This window comes from Triticum urartu, unplaced genomic scaffold (assembly GCF_003073215.2).
Source record: "Triticum urartu cultivar G1812 unplaced genomic scaffold, Tu2.1 TuUngrouped_contig_403, whole genome shotgun sequence".
In the NCBI taxonomy this organism is placed as follows: Eukaryota; Viridiplantae; Streptophyta; class Magnoliopsida; order Poales; family Poaceae; genus Triticum; species Triticum urartu.
The window spans coordinates 12547-32656 of NW_024114585.1; the positions used below are offsets into that span (position 1 = coordinate 12547).

Here is a 20110-nt window from a genome sequence, read left to right on the forward strand (position 1 = left end):
ATATCGTGTGCAATGGCAATGCTATCACAAATGATTTAACGGGGAAAATTGTGTGTGATGTACCTGCGAACGGAAACGTTTTCCTTGGAGCGACTGTGTGGGATGTATATACGAACGGAAACGTTTAGCGGGGACTGACTGTGTGGGATGTACTTACGACCGGAAACGATTTCGCCTGTATAATTGTATTTTTTAGCACTACTGTACGTATAACCGTTTTTTATCGCTCGTCGGCCGCACACAATCTCATTTTGCCGAGCACGTGTGCCAGGTGAGCATATCCCCAACGGTTTCTGGGTCATGTGGGAAGGACCCCCTATCGCCCACACTCACTTGGCGACGGTTCCAAATGTTGTCGCGAAAAGGGGTTAAAAACCTTTTGTATAGCACCTCGTTGTACCAGTACGTGATCAAGATGGACACTACCGAAGACTTGGCGTGTACTTCAAGGACTGCTCCACCTGTTAGTATGTTTGCTCCTAGTTGGCAACCGACCATGTGTAACCCTAGATACCCCTGATGCCTATATAAGCCGGAGAGTTTAGTCCATAGGATAGAATCAAAATTACTAGCCTTAGGGTTTAGAACACAACATACTATCTCGAGGTAGATCATCTTATACTCGATACTCCATCATAAATATAATCAGAGCAGGGTGTAGTGATTTACCTCTTTGAGAGGGTCTGAACCTGGGTAAATATCATGTCCCTTGTCTCCTATTCACCATCATTCCTAGATCCATAGCTCAGGACCCCCTACCCGAGATCCATCGGTTTTAGTACCGACACAGGAGTACGTGCTCCTGCGTACAAAAAAGTTTTTTGAAATGTCAAAAGAAATCCAAATGAAAATTCTGTGTGTTCATAGTCACATCCAAATGCTACCTACAAATTTTTAGACAAAAAGGTTAAGCATTTTGGCCTCTGAAAAAAAATCGAACACCAAATGTTACTCCTACATGTCACCTCAATTTTTTTTCACCGATGAAACATTGTTTGCTCCATTTCGCATGAATATTGTCAAGGATGCTTGCGACACTAAAGAGAACATCTAAAAAACAGAATTTTTTGAAAACATTTACTATTTTTTCGATTACTATTCACGCAAGAGCAAATGCTTCCGGGAGCCAAAACACCTCCCCTTTTTCTAAGGCAGCTTGTTGATTCATAAGAACAGATGTACAAACCAATGTAACTACATGTGAGAAAACGAGGTGGGATTATTTAATAGGCGGATGAACGCTTTTTTCTTTTTTCTACCGGAGCTACTTTGTGCAGCCTGGATGGGACGGCCCGTCTGGTCTGGATGCTTGGATCATGTATATATGTATTCTCTCTCTAGCCAAATTTGGAGGGTGCTAGTGGAAAGGCGGGACGTACTGAAATAGGGTGTGATCAAAAGAATTGGTAATGGGCAGGACACAAAAATATGGGAGGAGAATTGGATTCCAAGAGATGAAATGATGAGGCCATATGGGTGCATATCCACTAACCCGCCTCACTCGGTTTCAGAGTTGATAGATGTCACGACCGCAACCTGGAATGTATAGCGGCTTCAGGAGGTGTTTCTGTCCATCGATGTTACGGCCATTCTCAACATACCTCTCTGTACCAAGAACGTTCCTGACTTCTGGTCATGGAACTTTGGAAACAACATAATCTTTTTCATTAGATCTGCCTGCAGAATGCTCATACAAATAGCGAAGGGAGGCTTGGTCAGAAAATACAGCAGGCTCGTCGTCAGTTGGTCGAGAAGCGGGATCATGGAAGCTTATGTGGAACATCAAAGTACTAGCAAAGGTATGCATGTTTCTCTGGCGATTGTCCAAACATTCCCTGCCAACGAAGGACGTCAGATCTCACAGTAACATGGCAGATTCAAGTGCGTGCGGGTTGTGTGGGACTGAAGACTCTTGGCGACATTCCCTGCTGGAATGCTCGATGTCTAGGTGCATTTGGGTGCTAGTGGATGGAGAACTTGTTATCATCTTAGAGCGGCCACTGAACTGAGCACCAAAAATTGGTTGTTTATTGATGATAAACACACTTTCCCATGAAGTTTTTGTCAGACTTTCGGTGACCTTGTGGGCTATTTGGGAAGAAAGGAGAAAGGCCATTCACAACGGGATATTTCAAAGCCCTCATGCCACACATATTTTCATTGATCGTCTCATCTCAGATCTGGAAATCATAAAGGATCGGAAGCCAGGACCAACCAGTAGAATAGGACAACCACAGGCAATGCGGAAGGTTCGACCCAGGGCTCCGCCAGATGGTTTGCCAAAAATCCATGTCGACGCGGGCTCGTCCAATGCAAACCGAAGGGGGTCAGCAGCTGCGGTAGCAAGGGACCGGCAAGGAAACTACTTGGGCAATTCTTCTCTCGTCACCCTAGGCCTACATGATCTGGCAGTACTGGAGGCTATTGCATGTCGTGAGGGGATAGTGTTGGTAGAAGAGGATCATCATAGCTTTGTTATCGTATGTGACTCCAAACGGGTAGTTTGTGATATTACAAACAGCAGCATAGGTTGCTACGGGCCTATCATCTCGAAGATTAAGTCTAGATTGGAAAAACTTTAATTGTATTTTCAGTTTTGAAGGACGAATGGCAGATGTAGAAGCTCATAGACTAACTAGGTTTTCGCTTTCTTTAGATAGGGGTCGTCACCTATGGCTGTGTACAACCCCATGACCAAGCTTGTATCCCACCAAGTGTGGACTTGGATGAATAAAAGTTTGGCTACGCCTCAAGAAAAAATTCTCCAAGTACAACATAAACATTAGGCTGGTGGTACGGCTATTGCGTGTTGGCCTGATGACAATGGTGTTGTGTTCAACTCATGTCTTTGACAAATTACTTTTATTACATGGATGGACCAAAAAATTAATAAGTATGCGAAGAGCCCAATAACAACACCAATCAATTTTTTAACAAAGTCATTATTAGTTTAAACAAGCGAGCATACCACCTCGTATATTATTTTGCAATGAATTTAGATTGTTATTTGTTGCAATATGTATGCAAATTGTGAACAAGAAATAGGGCTGCTGCAGGAAAAGCTGCTGAGATGTGGGGGGCTATTTAAGGTTACTGTTGAGATTAACATTCTTTCCCTAAAAAAATAACTCTTTGGTGCCATAAAATTCACTCTGGAAACTTTTCTATGCCTAATATACTGCTACTGCAGGAAATGCTCTGCGACAGAACTACTATGTAGTTCATCAATCCACAACATCAAACTGGTGGAAATCAAAAGAAATGCTGTGGAGACCATGCACATGCAAAGACAAAGGGCTACTGGGAGTTCTGACTCTATCGGCAATCGGCTCTAGATCGTCTAGACTGTTTTGCCTTTGTACTGCTCTCACTTTTCTATCTAATGAAAGAACGGCCTAGGCCCTTCGACAAAGGGCTACTGGGACGGAAATTGCGTTTGGCTCCCTGAGCTCAGCTGATGCAAGAGCTATAAGAGCATCTCCAGCCGCGCCCCCAACAGGCCCCCCCAGGCCACTTTTTCGGTGCCGGCGCCAAAAAAACGCCCCAGTCATGCTCCCAGGACGCCGAAAATCGCCGACTCGGCCCTTTTTTTCGCCCGGCGGTCACAGGCCGAACCCGGCGCACTGCGGGGCAATTGGGGGCTCCGGCGCAAGGGAAAAGCGCGGCTGGCCCACACTGTCAGGGGAAAAGTCAAGGTTTTCTTCCCCGACTCACTTCCCACCCTCCGCGCCCTCGGCCGCCACTAGCTATATCCCGGCGCCGCCCGCCACCCTTCACCGCTAGATAGCCATTCCCTGCCGAAAAAATAGCAGAGCTTCGCCGCGGCAGCCCCTCCAACAGCAGCTGGGCGTTTCCGGCCGCGGAGGGGCAGTTTAGCGGCGGGTACACGCCCATCGGGCGCAAGGTGTTCGGCGATTTGCCTGCCTCGGCGATGGACTCGGATGACGAGGAAACGCTCGCCGCGCTGCTGGAGGAGGAAGGCGAGGCCGACGTCCAGGAAGAAGAGCATCTCATGGTGCTCGCCGCCCTCGCCCAGCTGCTGACGAGCAATGAAAAGCCGCGGCGAGGTGGCTCGGCGCCGGGGCGGGTGAAAGCAAAGAACCGGCATCGTCTCGAAGGCTACTGCATGCTCTACTCTGACTACTTCGTCGATGCTCCACTTCACGGCGAAAAAAAAATTCGGCGCCGTTATCGGATGAGCCGAAAGCTCTTCCTCAGGATTGTGAATTCCATTCAGGAATTCGACAACTACTTCAAGTGCAAGATGGATTGCACCGGCGCCCTTGGATTCATCTCCATCCAGAAGTGCACGACAGCGATGAGGATACTTGCATACGGAGCTCCTGGTGATTCACTCGACGACTATGGGCGCATGGCCGAGTCCACCAGCATAGAGTGCTTCTACAAGTTCTGTCGGGCAGTGGTGACAGTGTTTGGACCGCAATACTTGAGAACACCCAATGGGAAGACACTGCTCGGATCCTAGCACAGAATGCAGCAAGAGGATTTCCTGGGATGCCTGGAAGCATCGACTGCATGCATTGGAAATGGAAGAATTGTCCATTTGCTTGGCAGGGGATGTACAAAGGCGCCAAAGGCGGTTGCAGTGTGGTACTTGAGGCGGTGGCCACACAAGACCTCTGGATTTGGCACTCCTTTGGTATGCCAGGAACTCACAATGACATCAATGTGTTGCAGTGCTCTCCTGTCTTTGCCAAGCTAGTTAAAGGTCATTCTCCTCCGGTGAACTTCAAGATCAATGGGCGGCACTACAACAAGGGGTACTATCTAGCTGATGGCATCTATCCGAGATGGTTGACATTTGTGAAGACGATCTCAAACCCTGTGCCAGGAGGCAAGAACGCCTGGTTTGCGAAGATTCATGAGGCTTGCGGGAAAGATGTCGAGCGGGCATTTGGTGTGCTCCAATCTCGATTTGCTGTTGTCCGGTACCCCGCTCAGACCTGGTCCAAAGATCAAATGTGGGAGATTATGACTTGCTGTGTCATCTTGCACAACATGATCATCGAGAGCGAGCAAGAAGATCCAGTGTTTGACACTGAACCATACTATAGGCCGAGTCCTCTAGCCGAAGTTGATCACCAGCTACCGGTAATCTGGACTGCCTATCTCAGTATGCATCAGAAGATCCGAGATCCACAAGTGCAACATCAACTGCAGAAAGATCTGATTGAGCACCTATGAAGGCTCAAGAGGGACGACGTGTGATGAAATATGAGTTTTTATTTGTTAAACTATATAATTTGTATTGAACTATTTGTTGTTGTACTATTTTGTTGAAGTATTTGATTTTTCTGTGATGAAATATGTGATAAGAAAAAATTGTGTTGATAATTGAACGCCGAGACACGGCGAACCACGCCGAATATGGGCCTATTCCCCAGACCCTTTGTTCGCTGAAATGGGGCTAAAAAATGGGCCAATTTCGGCGTCTGGGGGCGACGACTAGACGCAAAACCATCCCCAGCGCCGATTGTATCGCCAGCTCGCCTCCAAGGGCGATTTTTATGCTAGGGGGCAACGGCCGGAGATGCTCTAATCAGCCGGGTGATTTGAAAAATAAATTCCTCAAATAAATATACTATGACTAAAATGTACCGTTCGGACCACCAAACAACAATCCGCAAACCAAGACGGTTAGGATCCTTTGTATGAGCTTTTGTGCTTCCCTTGTGCACCCAACAGTCACGCACCTTCCTGGTACAGAAAAGCTAACCCAGATAAACAGACTCTTGCCACTACTCTCGAATGGAAGGAGAAAACTGATCCCTTTCTCGCTTGGAATGTCAATTTCTGAAAGATCTCAGCGGTAGCCCCAACCTCTTCCTCGGCCTCCTCTGCCCCGCCCTCTTCCACTGCCTCTACCACCACCACGGGGTAACCCCTCAAAAGCTCTGTTCACAAGCTGATTGTGCATTCCTCCATCTCCTCGCCCCTTCTTGTTTAAAGGGGCATTCCCGTTACTAGCAGGCTGGGTCCTCTTCCCTCTGAAACATCAGCAAACTAGAATTGACTAAAAAGAAATGCAAATTAATCTGAATAAAATTCAACATTTGGTAGTGGACATCTAACCCAGCTGTTGAAGCTGCTGGTTTCTTTGGTTGTTCCATCCATGATAGAGTAATTTTCTTATCTCCAATGAATAACGGAGATATCCCATGCAATGGCTGAAATAAATAAAAAACAAATCGTCTCATTTAAATTTTAGATGTGAGCAAATAATAGGTTACACTAGTTTCTTCTGAAGCACATAGACAAATAATCAACAGTACACAAGAGCAATATGCTCGTTGACTTCATAGCAAATTTTAAGAAGCTAGTTACAGTTGTACAATTGCGTTTTAGACCTCAAACGCCAAGCAAGAAATTCCAACATGGCTTATATTTTGAAGCTAGAATAAGCTAATATGCCATCTTAAGCATATATAGGCTCTGTCGCATGGATAAAGGATTTTATGTTTAAGGGGCTTAGAAAATAATACAGATATGCTTGTGCATTTTAACACAATATTAAATATTATGTCGTTGGTTAACGGGCATATTCAACAAGGAGCCCAGAAGCGCCAGTGCATAGCGGACGGCTAAAGCGTGTCGATAATGTCAAGAGAGGTAGGGATAGACCAAACTTGACATGGACAGTGGTCAAGAGGGATCTGGAGGACTGGAGTATCACCGGAGAACTAGCCATGGACAGTGGTGCATGGAAGCTTGCTATCTATGTGCCAGAACAATGAGTTGGTTGCGAGGTTTCACCTCTGCCTACCCCAACTTGTTTGAGACTAAAGGCTTTGTTGTTGTTGTTGTTGTTTGGCTATGGTTTCTTTAATCTTCAGACAAAATTATGTATTCCCTACCAAACTATAAGACGTTTTTGTAGGCTAGTTTAGTACTGTTTATTACCCACACCCTCAGATTTTAGCCTTGCATCGTTACATTTAGTACTGCATTAATAAGTGAACAGAGGGAGTAAAAACTTGCTCAATATAAACAGGATTGCAGCAAATTGATGTTATTGCGGACATGAGTCAGCCAGGCCGGTGCACAAAACAGCAGCAAATGGCATGTCGATGCAAACAGAGATAGTGATGCAAGGTAACGAAGAACTAGTTACTAAGAATAGATGTTAGCTTGCAATCCTGCAGAAGTCTTCGTAAGTGAAACAAAGAAATTACCTGTGACATTGCCAATATATTATTATAGGACCGCATTGTCATCGTCGATTTTTGCTGATCCGCTTTCTGCAAAAGATATCACATCACTATCAATTGGCACTTTAGCAGGAACTGTAGACGACACATGTGATAAATCTGTGCCATGAAAAATGTTTAGGACAAATTGTGCAGATTATGACAATACAAGGTTCCTGCAGAAATATTATGATGCCGTAATAATGGTAGTATAACATGGCACAAACTAGAGAACGTTCCAATGGAACTAGTAAACCCAAGCATCTAAACTCACGATTTTAGTTTTCTCTTCTTCTGTCTTTGCTGAAGATATTGCCTTGTTGAAATCTGCCATTCCCTGGGTTAGTCTCTTCGAGGCTGCTCGAACCGTGTCTTCCGTTCCAGTTAACCTGTGCATTTGTAACCATCAGAAACACGCTAGCATGACAGAAATCATACTGGAGAAACAAATTTGTGCAAGATAACAATGGAACACATAAGCAGGGTGACAAAGCCAACTATGAAAGTAGACACAACATTTGTTCTACTATGCTAAAAGATTCTATCTAAAAAACTTAATGGGCAATCTGGGCATCATCATGTGACTGATCCGCACGAAAAGAAAATATATATTTCTATATATACCATATGAAAATATATTTCATGATGAATCTAATGGTATTGATCTGGTATTGTAAATGCTGATACAAAAATTATATAAACTTGATCAAAGTTTGTTTAACTTGACCAAATTTTATATGCACTATTTGGCAAGGAGGGAGTACTTAATAGTGGACATCTCTTAAAAGGAATCAAAATCAGATAAAGCGTTCTATGTACTAGACTTTATTTGGGCTTGCTTAAATTAAACTACAACAGAACCACAATGGAACTTCCAACTTGAAGGCTTTTACTATCAGGCATTGTTTTCAAGGCGTCCCTAAGGCGTCGCCTGACGCCTAGGCGTCAGGGCACCCCCAGGTTACAAGGCGTCGGCCTTGCCTTACGTGCATGCCTAAGGCGTCCGCCTTAGTCCATAGGGCGTCCAAGGCGTCCGCCTAGGCGCCATTCTTCCCGCCTTAGGCAAATGAAGACGCCTTAGAGAGGGCAGGGAGTTCAGGCGGGAAACAGAGCTCTGGGCGCGAAGAGAAGGGCGGGAAACAGAGTCTGGGTGCCAACAGTTAATAGCAGGGGGAGAGAGAGCCCTAACCAGTTTCAGTTTTCCCCCAACCCCATCTCTGGGGCTGGATCTGAGCTTCTCCCCCTCCTCTCCAGCAACTTCTCCCCCTCCTCTCCGGCTGCTTCTCCCCTTCCTCTCCAGCAGATCCGCCTCCCCCTCCTCTCCAGGAGAGCAGGCAGCAGCAAGCAACCATCACCTCTCCTGCAGTTGCCTACCAAATTCTGCTCAATTCTACTTCTTAGAACTCTCTAAGGCGTCGCCTTGCCTTATGCCTTAGCGCTTAGGCAGTGAGCCCCCCCCTCCCCCCCCCCAAGCGCTTTGCCTTGCCTTACCGCCTTAAAAACACTGCTCTCGGGGCATATTCTTAAGAGTTTAACTCAGTTTATAGTAAAGAAGTGGCCAGTACAGCAAATGAAACAAAGCCAAACAATTTAATCTAAGAATGACATGTGAGGAGATGGTGAGACATGAAATTGAAGCATGTGAATATGATGGTAACTTACTAGTAGACTTCTTTGCTTAAGAACAGATTTTTGAAGAATGCAAATACAAATAAAATAAATCATCAACATCAATTAATTATTGTACCATATATATAGCAAGGTACCTCTCAATAAAATCTTTGTAATGTTCTGAGAAATCCTCTCCAAGTCTATCTGATGGCTGTCCAGTAACGATCTTGTAACCACAGAGACTGTTTGTTGTGTTTGGTGTCTATATTACACATTAGGTCAGCACAAGGTCATGAAGAAACTGACATGAATCATAGTAGAAACATTTCATTTATCTAACCTTATGAGCCAAATGGTGAAAAGTGTATAGCAAGCACTCGACATAATTGTGATTAATATCATCTACCTTCTTCCCAGGCATATACTTCTGCAAAACAACAATTGAGATCAACATAGAAATTTTAATCCTGTATTCACTGTAAATGAGAAACCCATGAACATCTTTGAGCATACAAAATAAACCTTGCAAATTGGGCTTTAGAAACATTAGCAGAAATAAGAAATGTATAAACCTTGAGCAACTGAACAATGGATGGAAGCAGCTGGCGTGAATCTTGTGCTGCAGCATATGGCGAGCTAGCAGCAACTGTCTTAAGTAAATCCAGTTTCTTCTCCTCCGGAATCTAAAAATGGTAAAAACGAACACTTGATGCTGAAACACGCAAGAGCAGAAATAGTTTCAAAAGGAAAAACACTCCAGATGATGCAGGATACTGACAAAGCAACGACAAAAAATCATAACTAGAAACTTGAACAGCATTGTAAAATTCGCCTGTTGTGAACGCACGGCCCTTGTTAAGAGACTAAGCAATGATGAGCAAGGGTCCTTTTGGTTGAGCTTTTCCAACCAACTTCAGCAGTTAAAAAGCTGGAAGCCAACCAAACGTTGTCTCCCCACGGCACAATCTGCAAACACAACAACTTCTCGTATGTGTATTTTCTGCAGCTGCTGAGGCCAATCAACTGGCGAAAAGTTTACCCACCTGTCGCCGGTATGTCAACCCTAATTCAGTTCCATCACACACACACACACCCCACCCCACCCCCGCGCGTGCGATTCGTCTCCTCCCCAAACGAGAGGTCCTGAATTAGGGTTGCTCCCGTCCCCTAGCTCCGCACCATGAGCCTCCCCTCGCGCTGCACCTCCATGGCTCCATCCGGCCTGCACCGCCACCCAGAGCACAGCTGCGCCGCCGCATCATTCCACAGCAACAATGTAGCTCCCCTCCCTCTTCCTTCTTTTTTCTCCTCATTTTTTGGTATTGAGTACATCCCTCAGCTAGTTGATTGGATATTGTGAGCATATATCATTGAGTGCATGTTTATGATCACATGTGAATGGAGTTTGCTTGCTAGTTTTTCCCATGTAATCTGTTATGTGTTCCAGATGCCAGGGAGGTGGGCAGCGAGAGAGTGGCCTTGAGGGCACTCTAGCAGATTCATGGCCATATAGTGTAAGTTGATTACAGTCAACAAGAACTAGGTGGATGTTTATAATTTTGGAACTTGGAAGTGTTTGTTTACTGGTTGAACAATGGGGTTGGTATAAAATTCCGAGCAAATGTGTATCAAAAGATGGACTTCGTCATCTGGCAGATGTGTGTAATGTTTCAAAAGAGTTTAACACAGTGGCTCATTTCTTGTTGTGCTGATGTAATGTAACAATGTGACCCAGCAAAAATATTTTGGTGTGTTCTTTCTCGAAAAAAATACATTTCTTAAGAAAAAACACAAGTTAAAACATGCATTTGTTGGAGAAAATTCCGACATGATATCTCCATGTCTTTTACAATAATAAACGGCATCACTCTCTATTTATATTTTTTATAATTTGCAACATTATAAATAGTTGTTCAAATAAATCATCTGTAGTGTCAACCAGTGTACAAATTGTTGCCTTACGGTCTATTAAAGCATATATAAACAATCTTTCAAGACTCACAGGCATTACAAACAATTCCTTCCAAATCTACAGTTTCACAACTGTTTCAATGAAACTTTCAGCTTTCCCACAGTTCTCAATTCACAGCAGCTTTCTCACAGCTAATTGTAGACTTTTCAGAATCCACACCTCAACCAAACACACCTCGAGCCGACGGATCCTTCAAGGTGCTAGCACGAGCCGACGGACCCTTCAAGGTGCTAGAATAATGCCTCCAAGATCGACATCCCACGCAACAAAGTACAGCATGAGTGACATCTTCAGCGTCACGGACCTATCTCCATTCCATGGTGATGAGGATTTTGATCCGAGGTCGGATCTTTCCCAAGGTGGGAGATGATGTGGAGCATCCCAAGGTCATCCCCGTGGACCCACCTTCGTCTCCCCAAGTGCCAAGTGGACCTATGACACATGCACGTGCAAGAGCTCTTAAGACCGAGGTAACATCTCTCCTCTCGCAGTTCCTTTTCGAAACAGACAAGACATGGCTACTACCTCAAACGGAGACACTTTGCATACTCAGTTACCAAGAAACTAGCCATGGACAAGCTAAGGAGTAAGGCCGAGCGAAGGGAGAAGAGGAACGTGAAGACGGAGAAGAAAACGAGCAAGTCAGGAGCTGCCCGGATGATCCGGACCAAGTCCCGGACGATCCGGCTACCGCGCACCAAGACTACAGCAGCCTCCTCGACGAAGCCGAATCATCCGGACCAGCTCCCGGATAATCTGGACAAAGCCGGACATCCGGACCAGCCGCTGCTTCCACGACACGTCCGGACGATCCGGACGGTCACCCGAATCATCCGGCCACCTGAAGCCTGGATCATCTAGACCTTGCCTGCGTGCATGACTTGGGCCGAAGCCCGTGCAACTCCACCTACGCCTAGACTATATATACTCCAACTCCGCCCACGTTTTAGGGTTAGCATTGTGATAGCTCAACGTTGAGATTGATCCTTGCTCATCCACTTATCCCTACTCCTTTGGAGACCGAGACCTCCTAAAGAAGATCTCCCAAGTGGATTCAAGACCCCTCTTGATGGAAGGATCCCCTAGTGGATTCAAGACCTCTTTCCTCACGGATTGGCATGAACTAGCTACCGTGTATCCTCCCTTGTTGACTTTGGATCTTGTATCTCCCCTTTGCTTATGTGGATTTAGCACATGTATGATTGGATCTCGTTGATTTGAGTATTTTCCTCTCTAGTGTTCATCGTGTTCTTTGGGAAATCCCCTCCATTTCGTGAAAGATCGGCCATTAGGGTTCCACCCTACATCAATAGGTCACGCACAAGAGAGCACCCACACCAGACACCACCTGTGAGAGAAGCCTGGAAGCGGAGACGGAAGTGCAAGACAAAGGAAGACTTGAACAGCAGTATAACCGGTCCAACCTAGCAAGCATAACCGGTTCAAATCTGATAGCTCCTGGAAGAAGTCCCGGCACAAGTCCTAGTGTAATCGGCCAACGCCCGAACCTCCCAGGAAGTACTGGTGTAACCTTACACCGGCCTCCTGACGACTGTGCCGCCGATTGCCTCGACGACCCCGCGCCTTGCCCAACGACAGGTTATATCGGCCAAATAGGCCTAATAATACAGGGCGCGCAGCTTTGGGACCACCAACCCATGTACCTCCCTATGTGGGATTCCTCCTACATGGAGATGACTTCCCTAGTGGAGATCAAGGCCTCCTCTTGAGGGGAAGATTCTTCCCAAGGTATTCAAGACCTCCTTGTCTTAGGACTTGGGAAAGAAATGCACATCTTGTTCTTGCTTCTCCCTTGGATTTGCAAGAAACAACGTGAACTGTGTGGTGTGGGTCTGCGGTTACAAAAGGGTGTTACCTTGTCATCACTAGTTATCCATGTGTTTTCCCTTGATTTCCTTGTGATTCCTCGTGTTCTTCCTCAAATCTACCTCTGGTTCGTGAAGGTCGGGCCACCCAACGGCTTGCCCCATATCAACAACCCTTTGGTGGGGATGGGTGTTAGTTACACTAAGCAATGGTCATTTCGTGCAGTTTTCTAGAAATGTATATTCCAAACAAAACCAAAAATATAACAAAACAAAAGGGCACAAAAGACAGGTACTCCCTCCAATCCATATTGCTTGTCTTAGATTAGTCTAGATATAGATGTATGTAAACACGTTTTAGAGGGAGTATCAATCTCAATTAAAATTATCATGAATTGTTGAGCTTAATCAGCACAGAAAGTACACTATACTGCAAGATGTTGTCACAAAATGATCAAAAAAACATGACTATCAAGATGATACGCTAATAATGAGACACAAATGTTCCTGTAGCCATGGAGGCATTCGGTCGTCACTAATTTACTACTCCCTCCGTTCCAGAATATAAGCTGTATAGGTTTCCGTGCAAGTCAACCATCTGAATGTTTGACCAAGATTATAGAATAAAATAACATCTACAATACCTCGTAGATAAAATATGGAACTACTTTTCATGATGGATCAAATGATATAAATTTCGTATTGTGAATGTTGATATATTTTTCTAAAAACTAGGTCAAATTTGCACTCGTTTGACTTCTCAAAAAACAAATACACCTTATATAAAGGAACGGAGGGAGTATATACCAACATAAAAAGTATAGCACAAATTTGCCCTAATAAGAACAAAGTGTTCTTTTGCTTCTTCCTATACGAAGCAGAGGATGCAAGGTACAAGATGAAGCAATTTACCTTATCGAAAACTGGAACGATTTGCTTAGCAAAATAGTTGAGAAACTTGCTGCTTGATGCACCTCTCTGAAGAAAGCAAAGAACACCAATATATGATTCAATGCTCAACAATAATAACATAAATGACTTAATTATTGTTCGACTGAATGGGCCATACCGTGAAGATAGGAAGAGCCATATAGATGCATGAGGTCCACCTCTCTATATGATCGATATCAGAAACCTGAAAGAGAAGTAATCCTAAGCAAAATCCACAACCTCAAAACAAAGGTACTTTAGAAACGAACTTCAAACTTAAGAACTTGCAACTACTAACAACAAAGGATAAACAGGAAACTAATAATAATAAGTAGCAACATATGGAAAGGTCACGATTGTGCAACATCAATATGCACCTTTGTTACTCACCCCTAACCCAGAAAATGAAATGCACAAAGCAAGAATTGCTACACCAAGGATACTTCTGTTGAAGTATATGTGGATTGCCCAACCTTCTCGATCAGTTCAGACTTTTGGTTCATGTATCTTGTATGAAACTTAATGTGGTATCAGTGCCAAGAGGTCTTGGTTCAAGTCTCTGCTTTCGCAAATTAAATAGAAAAGATTGTGTGCCCTCTTTCTGTCCATACTTAGGCCTTATCAAGCAGCGCGTGAGAGAGGGTGTTGAAGGACATGTGGATTGCCCGGCCTTCTTCATCAGTTCGGACTTTTGGTTCTCCTAATTGGTTCTCCATCAGGTATTCCATGCTCAATGTGAGTCACATGACACATGCTGGGAGCTCAGCCTCAAGGATATTAAGATATGATGTATTTGCAGGCTGACTCTGCTAGATTTAAGACACAAAACAATGATACACTCTGTTGTATGCAACTAGAACAGTCTTTAGATACTATTATTATTTGAAGGATTGCATTCCTTAGATTTCTGAATTATTTCAGTTTAGTGCAATGTTGGCTTCCAAAACTTGTTACATGGAAAACTACCAGTTTTGGCCATAATGAGGTTTTGTGAATGAATTGACACGTGTGTTGCACGTGCGCGGTTACTAGTATCAATTTATGTGCAAACGGATACCAAATGAAATGTCTGGAATAGAATTGTTTTCATCTTCAGGACAGTAGTGATCTCGGCTTGGGAATTCAGTAGGCCCACACTCATCTTGAACTATAAATTAGCAAAGCTTGGGCCTATTATGCAATTTGGAGGTAAGTCAAGCCATTATACAGAAAGGCACGCAAAAAAAGTGGTGCTTTAATTCATGTTATCAAATATAGCCACCTCGCATCAAAGGAAACAACAAATTTATTATGTCTAGAGATATTTTGCACCACCTCAAAATTGTAAAACAAATCACCTAGCACTTACAACTTCCAACAAATTACATGCCACGCCCACAAGTCTTTGCCAGCTTATTTTTAGTATACACATTTTTAGGAGGCTTGTATTACCAGTAAAGTCTAGAAGTCAGGCTATTTTACCAACCGATACGACACCATTACTATATTCACCCGAATGGCCATGTTCAAATACCTCCCTTTTGTGCCCTTTCATCCCCTCATCCACTGCCCTAAAGCAAAGAGTCTTATAACTATCGTAACATCTACCAACAGTGACCAGCCGATGCTACAGATGGTCTGCTAAATGGATAAATTTGGCATGCATGTTATACCTTTTTTTATGAATGTGCGCGGAACACAAGTTTACTCCATGATTACCGAAAAATACCACCTTCTGGCACCGATGTATAATGATGCTCGCTAACTTCAATTAGTGATACCAATTATTTGTGTAGGCTGCTGACTAACCCAGAGCAATTGTGCTTTTAATTCTTTATCTAGACTAGCTCTAAGGTTCACATGATCGAATTACAAGAAGTTTGACAGACAACACAAAATACGGCATTAAATAAAGGCTGGGTCCAAGCCAAGCCAACTCCCAAAATGTCCTTTTGTCAATGACTGCACCCGAATTTTCTGGTATTTTAATATGCACACATATAAATTTTATTCCTAGAATGTTGAAATAGCATACTTACATCAAACTGCGCATCAAGATCAGCTTGTGCTTGAATGATTTCAATTAATTCTTGAAAGGATTCTCGAGGAGCAGTATCCCCAAATATGCTCAAACTCCGCAGAAAATCCATGAATAATTTAAATTCCAGCCCAGTAACATCTTGTACACTCTAAATCATACATTTTTTGTTAAAAGTGTGTCAGAAATATACAGGAATTAAATAAACAAAAAAATGGTAGCTCTAGTACATACTTTCTTTATCAAATCAGTTATATATCTTTCCATTTCTGCTTGAGGCTTTAGTAGCTCTGCTTTGACAGGAAAAACCTGAAAATTTTAACTCTATCAATACTCAGAAAATAAGGTTGATAGCCTAGAGCATGTGCAATCTATGTACCTTGTCTCGGAGGAAACAAATAATCTTTTCACGGATCTCTGATCCTGACTCCACGTGCTTAAATAAAGGCTGCAACGAATCTACACCAAAGACGGTAAAAGCAACTATAAGATCTTGATGAAGTTAAAAGCATATATGTTAACCTCTACATCCAGTTTACATGACATTATACTCTTTGCACAATGAACAAAAAAATGTGATCAAAAGACAATAGTAGCCCTCATAGTAGACCAGGGCAACCTTGTTAGTAACTACAGTCCAAAGAGATGATGGCAAAAAAAACTCAGACGCTAGTTCAACAATCATTCTGGAACATTACTTATATAGTTTTACTCCAGTATCATCCAAAGGTTAAGTCAAAAAAATCCTGATTACTCTTAACAGAATTAATGATAGGAACATGTGGGCTGTGGCTGGTTTCACCGAAGAAAAGATGAAACTGTGTCTTCTTGTTATTTTATGTATATGGGAAATGTGGAATAGTTGAGTGTTTACTAGCTTCATGCTTTTCCAAATAGATGCTAAGCAGAATCCTGACTAGCAACAAGTCAATAAAAATGAAGGTGAAGAAACAGAAGAGGTAAATGGTGTAACGAGTAATACAAAAAGGACATTTGCAGCCCATCAAAGTGAACACTACCAGCAAGAAAGATATTACAAGCTTCTATAACAAAGAAATTACAAGTTGGTGTTACTCATCATCAATATAATGGAACTCACAGGTTGAATTAAGACAAAACATCAGCACAGCACGCTATTAAAAGTTCAACATTTGCTGAACAGAACTCACAATTTTAGTAAGAATCAAAAAGGATGTGCGATATACTGTGGCTAAAAGTATTTCTAACAGGAAAATACATATCAAGTGCTATTCAGATAATATGTCAACTGCGCCACGCAGAGTTTTCTAATACATAAAGAACACTTACCTGATGTGTCAAAATGCATATGCGGTATAGAGTTAGATGCTGTGCCATATATGATAAACTAACAGGAGAGCAAAGATTAAAATCGCTCCCCTGATTATGCCATTTATTGAGTATTGCGCAAAATATAGCTACTACAAACAACAGAAGAATAGAAGTGACCGAACAGCATAGGAAATGGTGGGCCCACCAATAATCCTTATGCATATGGACCTGCCTTGAATTTAAACCCCGTAATCTAGAACACCTTGAAGTGATGAAAGTGGATTCTGCCCAGCGTCCTACCCATGTCTCTTGTGATATATAAGAAAAGGTCAAGAAAGTGCAGAAGTTCATATGCACATCAATAAATAGAGCAGTAGAGCACCACTCAATAAACATAATACTACAGGATCCATTTTTCTAGGTTTCTAGAGTTTGTGTGCAGGTCCAGTAAATTGCCAATTGGGTTAATCTGGTAAAATAAACATCATCAATAGTTGAAAAGCAAGAAATTCGTCATATAAGGTTGTTAACTCTAGGCTTGGCATCAATTTACACAACTTATTTTAGTTTTAGGATTAGGACAATGATAAAATCAATTTTCTACTCCGAAAGTCCACATTCCCAAAGAAAATGATGGCAGAAATTTTCAGCACAGGCCCGGTAATCAAACACCAGGATGCATATCAAAGTACTCCGAAAGCTGTAAGCAAACAACAGATGAGGATAGGACTCTTACTTTTAACATCTTGTCGTATAAGGGACATGAGTGCTTTATGAACAGCATCACGCTCCACATTTTCCTCTGAAATGCAAGAAAGAACTTGAGAAGCATAGCCACATTTGACATTCGAGCTGAGAAAAGATAGGAGAAAAGCTGTACCACTTGTAAGGAGCTGACCAAGAATATCTGCAATTTTTGAGATGAACTCTGCATCTTTGCCAAGAAGCGGAAACCCACGAATAGCTTGTATTCTGATCTGTAAGTACATTTAATGATGAGAGTTATTCATGTGGATAACATACAACCTTATGATGAATAAATTCATGTTGTTCTAAAGTGAACATAATAACAGCAGCCTTTTGACAAATGAAAACCATTCAGAGGTAAACAGATAAAGCATTTTGTATCTTTCACACATTTATCAGAAAATTGTGAAACCGTAGCTATCCAAAAACTATTATAATCTTGGATATAGCCTGATGTTAATAAGGTGCAACCATCAACAAAGAACTGGTATAGGGCGAACAGAGACATCACAGACCCCACTGACATTGTATACCCACATTTATAATGAAAATAGTTCTTGTACGATCACTTCACTGAACAATAATTAGACATCAGCATTGGTAGAAAATATTCACTGTGCCATGTGACGATGTACATCTAATGCTCACTCACATTTCCGCAGGTACAGACTTTGTTTAAGGTGCAGGTATTGTTTTGATGATTTGATCCCATTGTAGCTATTGTTTTGATGATTTGATCCCGTTGTAGCTATTAGCAAGACGAGAATCAAAGCAATGTTTGATTACACTGAGCCTTCTGCTTAATAAAGCATTAACAGATCAGCTCTGCTGGTTAAGGATCAATGCAAGGCTAGGGGGAGGGGGGGCGTAAGGTTCTAAAAAAATGCCTGAATGTGTAACTATTCTAGATTTCTCAACGGGTGATTGTCTTTGACACAAAGAAGTGACTTTAAAATGGCACTCTCGGTACATGTCTCCTCGGAGCACAGCTAGGAATATCAGCAACAGAAAAGCATGGAGCAAGCAGAAGGGGAGGGAAATTTTATAGGAACCAATACCAGTCACAAACTAAGTTAAACCACAGACAAGCTTCCAACATAAATTTCTAGTTTCCAGCGAGTCCAATCTGAATCCTAGACCAATTTAACACAAAAAGGAAATGCTAGTGTTCATCGTCCTTCAACCTATGCGTCCACCAATGCCGAGCTACTTATTAACATCAACTACGAAGAGAGTGACAGAGAGAATACAAACCGCGAGCTCTTCCATCTCAACGAGGTCGAACATTGCTTCCATGGCGAAGGTACCGAGGGCTGGGAAACTCCGGAAGTAACGGGGGATGAGCTGTGCCGCCAGCTGCTTCGCTTTAACGTTTTGCCCCTTCACCGACGCTATGATCGCCTCATAGTCCGCCGCGTGCTGCAAGACCAAAAACCCGTCAGAACCCTAGACCGAAGGAGCCCTGGGGAATGGATCGGTTGCACAGGAGAGAAGCACACCTGGGACTTGTCCTTGGCTGAGGAAAGTCGGTCGCCGAGCTCGTAGAGCCGCTCGACCTCGGCAGCGTCGGCGTTGGCGGTTGCCATGGGAGGGGGCGAAGACGGGGAGTGGTGGATTTGGGTGTTAGGGTTCCGGTTACGAAGGGGTTAGAGGAAGAGAAAAGAGATGGTCTGGCGGTAGCGAAGGGGATAAAAGACGGGCTCGCAGCCCCGGTGAGTTTTTGGGTCATAGGGCAACTCGAACGCTCCATACACATCAACAAATCGCCCTTGTCGCCAACCAACATGGTTTGATGGTCACAGCGAATGAAATCCTGATGTTCGTATTTATCTATATGTATATTTATTTATTTTTTTAGCATCAGTACAGACACAAGCGCTCATATACACGCACATACACTCACCCCTATGAACACACACACGCACACCCTATCCCTATGAGCACCTCCGAAAGACTGAGCCGGCATATCATCTTGAGATTTTCGAAGTCACCGTAGGCGCCTCGTCGTCGACGGGAACGTCTCCTCCCACTGAAAGCGTATCGTCGGAAATCCTGAAATAAATTCAGGAATAATGCGAGCACCAGGATTTGAACCTTGGTGGGCTGGGGATACCACTGTCCACCTAACCAACTCAACCATATGTTGATTCGCATATGTATATCTATATCTATATCTATATCGTCAATATAAAAAGATCCAATTCGACCATCAAATCATCTATATCTATATCAATATTGATAGAGGCAAAGGTGTCCCGATGTTTCGATGAGATGGTGGCTATCGTTTTCTGTGGGAGTCGACCTTGACGATCCGACTACGAACGTGCGAGACGTCGCGCCTTAGCAATCGCTAAACCAACTTCCGAGGGTTATTGACCACGCCGGAGCACGATCAACCTGACCACGAGGGCCTGTTTCCTGCGAGCAAACGAAGAACAAGCAAGAAACTGAGATTGCAATCTGGATATTGCGAAATATAAGATGAAAGCTTTATTGATCAAGGTGGGGT

The 20110-nt window shown here is 43.3% G+C and overlaps 1 protein-coding gene across 1 annotated transcript; it reads right to left on the bottom strand.

Annotated features, from left to right (window-relative positions):
• Positions 1–5572: 5572 nt before the first annotated feature.
• On the bottom strand, positions 5573–19305 carry LOC125527482 (apoptosis inhibitor 5-like protein API5). Its single transcript, XM_048691990.1, has 16 exons — positions 19101–19305; positions 18856–19020; positions 17735–17831; positions 17591–17656; positions 15944–16023; positions 15799–15873; positions 15566–15715; positions 13687–13752; positions 13530–13595; positions 9392–9502; positions 9160–9246; positions 8975–9081; positions 7483–7597; positions 7194–7259; positions 6094–6188; positions 5573–6008 (listed from the first exon to the last, which is right to left on the bottom strand). Exons 1-16 carry the CDS (start codon positions 19185–19187, stop codon positions 5825–5827), a joined length of 1617 nt encoding a protein of 538 aa, XP_048547947.1. The 5' UTR covers positions 19188–19305; the 3' UTR covers positions 5573–5824.
• Between the last annotated feature and the right edge of the window lie 805 nt (positions 19306–20110).

Coding starts and splice junctions, on each gene's coding strand:
- LOC125527482 (XM_048691990.1), bottom strand. CDS start 19,187: ATGGCAACCGCCAACGCCGACGCTGCCGAGGTCGAGCGGCTCTACGAG. Junction 15,874..15,943: donor TTTGTTTCCTCCGAGACAAG/GTACATAGATTG, acceptor TAAAATTTTCAG/GTTTTTCCTGTCAAAGCAGA. Junction 13,596..13,686: donor TGGCTCTTCCTATCTTCACG/GTATGGCCCATT, acceptor TGCTTTCTTCAG/AGAGGTGCATCAAGCAGCAA.